The 9,954-nt window shown below is 35.6% G+C and overlaps 1 protein-coding gene across 2 annotated transcripts; it reads right to left on the reverse strand.

The window, feature by feature from the left end:
* Nucleotides 1-729: 729 nt before the first annotated feature.
* Nucleotides 730-3,269, reverse strand: LOC107807459 (uncharacterized protein At4g26485-like). 2 transcript variants are annotated; one of them, XM_016631857.2, is made up of 3 exons: nt 3,030-3,269; nt 2,717-2,912; nt 730-1,660 (listed from the first exon to the last, which is right to left on the reverse strand). In XM_016631857.2, exons 1-3 carry the CDS (start codon nt 3,211-3,213, stop codon nt 883-885), a joined length of 1,158 nt encoding a protein of 385 aa, XP_016487343.1. In that variant the 5' UTR covers nt 3,214-3,269; the 3' UTR covers nt 730-882. The 2 variants fall into 2 exon arrangements, with proteins under 2 accessions (XP_016487343.1, XP_016487342.1); XM_016631856.2 differs by having other exon boundaries at nt 2,717-2,915; nt 3,030-3,265.
* Between the last annotated feature and the right edge of the window lie 6,685 nt (nt 3,270-9,954).

Consider the following 9,954-nt stretch of genomic DNA (forward strand, 5'->3'; position numbering starts at 1 on the left):
AAGGGATTTAAAAAAGTTGTTTTGAACAGGTTCAGATGTTCGAATGGAACTTCGTGAAATAAGGGGGGCAGGATGATAAAACGCGACAAGTAGAGCTGTCTATTTGGTTATTCGGCCTATAAACAACTCATGGATCCAATTGGAAAAATATGAGACCGACCAAATTCTTTCATCTAAGATACATTTCACAAGAATTTTTAACATAAGGTAGAAAGTACAACTTTGTAGTACCAAAATTCTCTAAAAAAGGATTGTCTCGACTTTTTAAATTTTTCCGATGGCAATTTTTTATTTTTCACCCGTTGAATTTTGAGTCAAGGGAATTATTGATCCCATTCACAAGGGGAAGAAAGTATTGTTGTTCAAAGATAAGTGAAATTTACTCTAATATGAACTTCTATCATGGAGTTGGAAATTTGGTGCAACCTGCCTTTTGCTTTTTCTTTTCTTACTCGCTTCATATATTTACCAGAGACTGATAAAATCTCCGGTAAAGAACCTCGATCATTGCCACTTAAGCCTAATTTCTATTGGCAACACACAGCAATTAACAGAGACAGTTTAGAATGTATTTAAAACACTCGTATTAGATTTAGACTACAGTTAGTTTAAAGCATATTACTAGATCATTTCACATAATTAAACGTTATCAAAAGAACCTCTTTAGAAAACACTGGTTACCAAACTATAGTTAATATCAAGCATACTAGTTAGTCAACAATCAAACTATAGAGCAAGTCAAACTTTTTCTCCCATAATTCAACCTTATCAAACAACCTTTCTAGAGATTATTGGTAGAAAGATATGGAGAATAGTAGCACTTAAGTTAACAACAGATGCTTGGATATAAATATCCAATATTCACTATACAGACATAATAATTTATAGGTAATATCCCATACCCTGTAGCTCATACAGCCTTCGATCGATATCTAGCAGCATCTGTTCTAACCTGAAAAATCTTGACTGCTTCCAAAATTGAAGCTCTTCCAAAATTTTCAAGTAGGGGTCAGGGAGCCACCCATTCTCGGCCCTGAACATCAAAGAAGCACGCTGCAGAGCTTTACGAACTGCAACTTCAACATCAATGTCCTTTCTTCCAAATGTTTGTTGAATATAACTGAAATTCCTCTTGAAGATCCTAAAACATTTACTTCCGTGGTCATGCCTTGCAGGTAAACCAGCATAACTTGGAAAACCGTTCATGTCATTGAGATAAGTTGGAGAAGTTCTACTGTAAATCGAACTTAGTTGTTGCTGGAAGGGGTAAATTGGAGGACTTATGGAGTTGGAAACTTTTTGAATTTTCTGAGATGGCATATGTAAATACTCGCGTTTTCTCTTTTGTTGTTTGTTTTGTTTCGTTTTATGCATACTCTTACTAGTTGGGTTGAGTATAAACATGAAAGTAGTGCACTCACGCAGTGGAAAAGACATATCACATTTCGAGCCAGCTCCATATTTATTGTTGTAACCAGGGTAATTTTCAATCTTGAAATCAGCACAATTGATACAACTCAAGGAGTTTTGTGATCCAAGTCCAACAAGATCCCATAGGTTGAATGGTTCAGTCGTTTTATGGGTAACATGAATTTGACCATCGGCTCGCAACCTCTCTTTTGCACTCCCCATAAAACCTGCCACAAGATTCTGATGCATTCTACAGATAGAAAAAAACACGCATTACATTAAGAAAAGGCAAAGTCCAGTGCAAGAAAAGCCAATTAAGCAACTAGTCTAGTCTCTGAGGGCAAAAGCTAACACTTTCAGCACCCGAAATTTATTCCTTCCCAGCATGATCAAAATTGGCCAAAATGAGCCAAAAAGAAACTGGCTACGGCACGAAGAGATGGACATAACTAACGGTGCGTTCGGTAGGTTATGTTGATGAAATCATTTTACAATATTTGCTCGTCTTAGATCGAAGAAAACAACTTTGTGATATAAGGGTACAAGTCCCCTACAAAATCTAACTACATATCACTTGAGCAAATCTTCAATATTGATATCCTAACCACCCTACTCCATTCCTATATCCTCAGAGGTACTCCACACATTGTTTTCAACTCAAATGTAGTTGTTAAAAAACTGGTTAAAATGTATATATTTATACTAAATATGAGTTGAAAAGTAGAAGCATTAATTTAAAAAACGAAATCCATCTTTCTCCAACTTCTACCCATTTTTTTTCTCAAGGGCAGTGTAAGTGCAGCTCGACTATTTCACCAGCAACTGCAGCGCAGCTACCTGGTAACTCTGTCACTAATATTGTGCACCAAATGTCCCTTATCGATTAAAAAGGGAAACACTAATGTGTTTATAGGCTGAGTGGGCTTGCCCACCTAATAGACTAGTATTTTTGGTAGGGATCTCTTGTTCAATCTATAACAATTGGTAACGGAGCAGGTCGAATGAAATCGGCGACTCAGAGTGGTGGCCGGGAACCACGAGGGGTACCAACCGTGACCAACTAAGATGCCAGCCCTGACTTGGTCCTCAAGCGGGAGCGAATGTATATTGTGTGCCAATTGTCCCTCAATGATTAAAAAGAGAAATACTAACAGACTGGTCTTTTGGGTTGGACTCTCCTATTGAATCTATAACACTAGGTAAAACCCTTGTTAAAAAATTCCAGGAAAAATATGTTACATACACATTATAAGGCATAAGAAAAGTAGTAAAAAAGGTATCCAAGAAGAAAAAGAGGGAGTCATACTGGATCAGATGATTATTGTCCTCTTTGCCATAGAAACCTGCATGAGGGAAATTAAAGATAATCCGATGGAATTTCCGGTTACTGATATCAGTATGATGCTGCAGTTTTGTGGCATCCACGCCATGCAATATAGTTCCTCCCAAAGCTTTCAACTTTTCTAAGTTCGATTTTCCATTCTTGTACGTTTTGATCACTTCTTCTAAAAGGGCCAAAAAAAGAAACACCAAAGTTGGGATTTTGAGAAAACCCCATCAAATATTAAGTAAAATAAAAACAGCCTAGAAAGAGAATAGAGTGAAAATGGATATAATACCATAAGATTGAAGAGAGGAAGCAACAATGTTGGAAGCGGAGCCAAAAGAGTGAGCCAAACAGAGAGAAAAAGAGAAATCTCCTTCACCCACTAACAATATTTCTTGATATGAAGAGTAATGTGGTATCCTTTTCTCTTCTCCTTTATTGATCACACTTGGTTCTTCTGCCACTTTGTCTGCCATAGCTGCGCAAACTTTTTTTACTTCGGCAACGTGACACTGGTCTGTTTATGTACCAAAAAACCAAAAAAGAAAAAACATAAAATTTTGAAGAAGGATTTGTATTGAATGGAATTACGGATTTGACATCAGATTATAACGTTTTAAATAAGAGTTGCTTCTTGTGGCTTCGAGGGGCAATACAGGAATCACAAGATTTTCAATGAACAGTCCGTCGGTCGTGTCCTCCTCAGCTTCTCTTGGAAGGAACGCAAACAGGAAGTTGTCAATTATTGTTGCAATTTACAAACTAAAGAATATAGTTCGGTTTTAAAAAGAAATCAAACCAACTAAGTCAGTTTTTCAAATATTAGAACTAAACCAAATTAGTTAAGTCGATTTTTTCTCGATTCAGTTTATGTCGGATTTTATCGGTTTTTCAGTTTTTTCGGTTGTTTGTCGATTTTTTTCTTAAATATAAGACATACACCATCAAACACATATTCTGGCGACCACATTTTCAATGTAACACTATCAAATCAATTGCTCTTTGAAAAATCTATTATTTACTAAGATATATTGATGATAATTGAATCAAATAGTAATGAATAATTTAAGGACTCAATTAAAAATATATTTTTTTAACATAAAATGGATTCTTATACTTAACAAAAGAAAATTACCAATCAAACTATAATGTAAAGGTAAAGAACTATACTAAAAGTGCAAAAGATTAACATTTATCATAAAAAAATTGAAACTTTGTATAAAAATATATTATAGGTGTAATAATAAATTTGAAATAGCTACTCCTATAGTTGGTTTTTTCGATTATTTTGTGACTAAAACCGAAACCAAACCAAATTTGATTGGTTTTTAATATTCAAAATCAAAACCAAACCAAACCAAAATGTATCGACTTTTTTGGTTGGTTTGATTTGATTTTCGGTTTGGTTCGATTTTTCGGATTTTTATGAACACCCCTGCCAAGAATTACAGAGAAGCAAATGGTATTAACTATTTAGCTTTGTCCCATTTTCATCAGACGCTATTATTACGGGGGAAAATCGTTTACATAGGTGATACTTGCTCTATTTGAAGTTTTAAAATTTAAATTAAATTAGCTTATAAGTATTTTAACCATATTATGGGGATAGATTCTGGAAAATCGTCCCTCCAACTTTGGAAAAGAAATCACGTATCCCACAAATTTTGAAATCTAAGATCATTATTCTCATTTTTTTAACATCTAAATAAAGATTATCTTAATTAAAGGAGAAATATTTTCATTAAAATAATTGTAGATTTAGATAAAACCAAACATATGAATTTACTTGATTATGAAAATCATTTATACCCCCCACTTTGCTTTTAAGCCCCATATGTTTATTGACTTTTTAAAATGCTTATTTTATTCGTATATTATCAACCTTTGTCTTTTCTTTTTTACTTCTTTAAATCATTTCCTTTTTAATATGTGAATAACTTACCTATATAAAAAGAAATATTATTTTTAGATGAAAAAAGTGAGAAACAGTAACTAAGAATATAAGTTAAGGACGTTCTATAATGAAATAAATAAGCAGAATAAAAAATTAATTTTATTAATGACAATCAAAATTCTAATATATATCTATTTACACAAGTGAAAATAAAAGAGGGTAATATCTTTATAAATATATCTCATCCTAGTTAATACAAAAATAATTAATAAAATAGAGGTAGATTTCATAACAAATTCCTTAAAGTTTATCTATTTATGTTGTAAATAATAGTTAAGTTAAAAGTTAGAAAATATTCCATTAATGATGATCAAAACTCGTTTATCTATATAGACAATAGAGAATAGGATAGAAATGATATGCACACAGCACATACATATATACATGCTTAAAGCACATAATATTAAAATAACAATCTAAGTAATACTTGTTCTATTTGAACATTTAAAATTTAAAATAAATTAAGGTATAAGTATCTTAACCATATTATGGGATAACATCTCTCTGATTTTGGTTAAAAAAATCGTATCACACAAATATGGGAGTGGTAAAGGGTCGTATCTAGAGCTGTCAAAACGGGCCAGCCCAACCCAGCCCAAGCCTCATGGGCTTTTAAATTTGGAGGGCTAGGACGGCCCGGCCCGCCACATGAACGGGCGTTAAAATGGCCAGCACAACCTAGTCCTAAGAGGGCCGCGGGCTAGGGCGGGCTGGCACTTCAATTTTTTTTTTTTTAAGAAAAAAGAATTTCTTTAAATCCTTAAATATTTTTTCGTGACATAATTGATTAATCATGTAAATAACTTCTGTTTGCTTAGAGAATTTTTTTCATTTTTCTCAGATTCAGGGATTGCTTCACTAAGTTTAAATGCTGAGGTTTTTTAAGTTAGGATTAATATCATTTGCTGATTTCATCATTATAGACCATAAAATTTTTAAAATTCCTGAAATTTGCTAGTGGTCAATTGTTTGTTTTTGGTGTTTTCAAAAGAAAGAATTACAAAAAAATACACATGACATCACACCATAACAAAAAATGGCCCATGTTTTTAAGTTTTACCCAATCTAGCCCATATTGTACATATTTTGAAAGCACTAGCAAATTCAAAACTTGTGTTCTTACAACCATTGCTTCTTAAAGCTGTGGAGTTAAATATGTGTTCTCACAAGCATTGCTTTCACTCTCTCTTCTTCTACATCTTCTGCATATGCTTCAAAGGGCATCCGTCATTGATGCTTGTTACCCTGTGTCATCTAAATGCAATGTAAGAAAATTGAAAAGTAGAAGTCCACCATTGAAGGCCATTCAAAGCTTTGCTTTCGAAAATAAGATTTTTTGAGTTTGTTAGTTGTTTGGATTGAGTGTTGTTCCAATTGATTGAAAATATCAAAAGTGTCACGACCCTAAAACCGGACTCGGTCATGATGGCGCCTCTCGTGAAGACAAGGCCAACCACTAGTCCCAATTTAATTTTTAAACAGTTAAACATTAATAAACAGTCTAAGCAGGAGTAAATAAACCAAAGACTAAGCACACGATTTTATAATGTGCGGAATACAGCCCAAACACAGCCCGATACCGGGGTATCACAAGTCACGAACATCTAGTAGGGTCTAAATACAACTGAAAAGTCTGAAATGTACAAAATGCGGACTAATGAAATAAAAGGGAGAAAAACAGTGCTGCGAACGCCGACAGCTACCTTGCTAAACTCCGATGACTCTGCCTCCGATCAACCAATACTTGTTACCGGGTTCAGAAATACCTGAATCTGCACACAAGGTGCAGGGAGTAAAGTGAGTACTCCAATTCAGTGAGTAATAATCATAACTAAAGTCTGAATGGTAAGAAATCACGAAAAGTGCATCAACATGCTGTATAGAAGCAGTACAAAATCAGTAAGAAAGCAATAGAGGTGTAAAATCTCTTAAAAACATCTTAGCTCAGTTTAACTTCTTTGAAAATGACTTTTCAACAGTTACGCAAATGAATGCAAAATAATTAGTGCAGATAAGCACAGAAAATCCGCCCCTCAGGCACAAATATACAATTAAACAGGTAAATGATAGGCAAATAAGAAAGATAAGCACACAAGGTTCGCCCCTCGGGCACAGTGTCAACAATCCGCCCCCCGGGCAATATCTTAGAACAATACCAGCCCCTCGGAAAATCACATAGAATAATACTAGCCCCTCGGGCAATCACATAGAACAATATCAACCCATCGGGCTATATCTCACATCACAATGGGTGTAGACATGTGATTTTTGACCCTCCTCGAGATTTTTTATATATTAGCGTAAAATATTTAATTTAGGCATAATATAGATATTTTAAGTAATTTTGACTCTTTTACTTTATTTTAGTATAAGAAAACAAAAATTACAAAAAATAGGTTCATTAATGTTTTGTAGTCATTTTTAATCTACAAAAATACACAAAAATAGTATCGTATTTTTATTTTAATATGATATTTGAAAATACAAAAAATAGATTTGTTTTAATGGTTAGTTTTATTTTAGTAGTTATTTGAATAGTAGGATTAATTAATAAATGGGCCCGTATTTTTAATCTTGTTCACAGCGAAAGAATAGAACTTGGGCTCGAGCAACCCATCTTTAGGCCTAATTTTGCACCTAGCCCACAATTGCCAAACCCATAATTCCTAGGCCCATACCCCTTAACCTAAAACTCTACCAAAACCTAGACTATATAAATAGAAAAACAATGAACAAAAAGAGGGGAACAAATAAAAAGGCAAAACGCAAAGCTGCACATGAAAAAAGAATGGAACAAAGAGATAACGGAGAAGGGGATTAAACAAAGAAACGGATGAACAAAAGCTGCGCATGGAGGGAACAAAATAAGAAAGGAACGAAAAAGCAACAACTAAAGAAGGCTGCACACATACGAGCGACCCCCAACCCCTTCACGTTTTCTTCTCCAATGACCTCTTCCCCGTTCTTCTTCTTTGACCAACAGCCCCCAAAATCGGGAACAACCTAGCTCGCCGGAGAAAATACCAATGACCTCGTCTCTGCCTAAAACTCGCCAGAAAAACGAGCTCCACCTGCTCGTCGGATCAACGAGTTCCAGACGCGACAAACAGAACCAAGCGACCTCACACAGCTCACCATCGTCGCTGGACCTCCGTTCACCGCGAAGCTGCCATTTCCGGCGAAGCTTCACGTCACAAACGACTTGCCATAGAATCCGGCGAACCGGGTTCGAACCCAGCGGTAAACCTAGCTCCAAAACTCCCTGAAACTAACTCAAATCAGTGCGAAAATCAACTCAAAGACGCTACCCAAATCCATGTCGAGTGAATCTGTTCAGTTTCGTCGAGGTGTTCGTTGATACGCTGTCCGAGATTTCGACTGTTTTGAATTTCCGACGAGATCTTCGGTCCGTCGAGGTTGCTGGTCTGAGGTCCATTAGTGGGTGACCATGTTTTCAATGTGAACGATTCACGGCTATATGCTCTGTTTAACGAGGTTGGTCGCTACTTATTTGAATTCTTAGAGCGTCGAGTTTGCATTTCCTTATAGTTTCTGTTATGTTGCTTTTAATTCATTTGAATTTGCACTTCTTATAAATGCTATTATGTCGGTTCTATGCCTGACCATTTTTATATACATATATAAAACTTTGAGAAGTACAATCGCCTACTTTTCTTTCCTTGAGTTTTCCTTATTTAAATTATGTTGTCAAGTTGTTACTTGTATTTGAAGTTGAATAGTACAGTAGACGTATGTTTGGTTTTGGTTTGTGCTCAAAGGAAATCGACTGATTTCAAATAGCCCTTTTGTGGCCTTATCTTTGGAAATCGATTAGTTTCATCAAAATTAGACCCATGGGTACGAAGTTTGAGAGGTCTTACTGCATTTTGTTGATCTTTTGAGGGATAAGTTTTATTCCATTGCTAAATCGTACATGGTAGTGCTGAGTGGTTGGTGATAGTGTTAAAGAGAAGCACATTAGTATTTGTGGAATTCGACTGTGTTCGATTGTTATAGTTGAATACAAATCTCCGTTTTAAAGAAATTGAGGCTCGTGTTTACTCGAATTGGTTATAGCTAAACATGATTTTGTCACAGTATGAAAATTGGGTTACTATTCATCAACTGAACTACGTCAAATTAGATTAAAGGGATTCGGGTGCGCATTTATGTGAACCAAATCCAAATCTCAACAATATTAGAATATGTCAAAAATCAGGGGTGCATTTATGTGACGTGGTTTGAAACGTGTTTTAATAATGTTGCAATCTTCTCTAAAAATGAATAAAAGAGGTTAAAACTAAAATTGCACGTAGGTCTGAACATGTACTAAATCAGATAATTAAGCCGAATATAATAGTTGAGCGACCGTGCTAGAACCACGGAACTCGGGAGTGCCTAACACCTTCTCCCAGGTTAACAGAATTCCTTACCTGGATTTCTAGTTCGCGGACTGTTAAACAGAGTCAATCTTTTCCTCGATTCAGGATTGGAACCGGTGACTTGGGACACCATAAATCTCCCAAGTGGCAACTCTGAATCTTTTAATAAATATAATCCCGTTTTGATTGTCCTTTAATTGGAAAAACTCCCTTATATACTCCCTTCCGGAGGTGTAGTAGAAAAAGAAGGTGTGACAGCTCTGGCGACTCTGCTGGGGATAAGAACCCAGAACTTCTAATTCAGGGTTCAGAATTCGAGCTTAGATGAATTGTTATATTTGGCTTCATTTATTATCTGATTTTATTACATGTTCGGGCCTAATGTGCTAAATATTTCTTTTACCGCTTTGATATTATCTGAACTGTACATAAACTACTACGAAACCCCTCTCTTCCCTCTCCCGAGGAGTGCACGCTGGTCGTGACTTCTTTCTGTTAGTGTCAAATCCCAAATAGGACGAGGTTCGGACAAGTTGCAAAGCCAGATGATCTTTTGGTTACTGGTACGCAGCCCTCCCCCTCGGCTCGAGTTGTCTGCTCGGGTAAGCCAGGTCTAGAACAAATAAACCCAGATTTTGTAAAACCTAGTATAACAATACCTCATGCCGGATCTCTAGTAGGAACGTTTGTTTGCATCATGTGCATTTTGACTTAGGGGACTCAACATAGGGGTTGGGTCTATCTAGGACAAGTATACCCCAAAAAAATAAAAGACCATCCTGATGCATCTTATGTGCTACATGTTGCATTTATTCAAGGGTAAAAGGGTCATTTGGCGGACCAATGACAACTGAGGGTAGATGAAGAAATGAAAAAAAACA

The sequence above is a fragment of the Nicotiana tabacum genome, chromosome 10, assembly GCF_000715075.1.
Source record: "Nicotiana tabacum cultivar K326 chromosome 10, ASM71507v2, whole genome shotgun sequence".
Lineage (NCBI taxonomy): Eukaryota > Viridiplantae > Streptophyta > Magnoliopsida > Solanales > Solanaceae > Nicotiana > Nicotiana tabacum.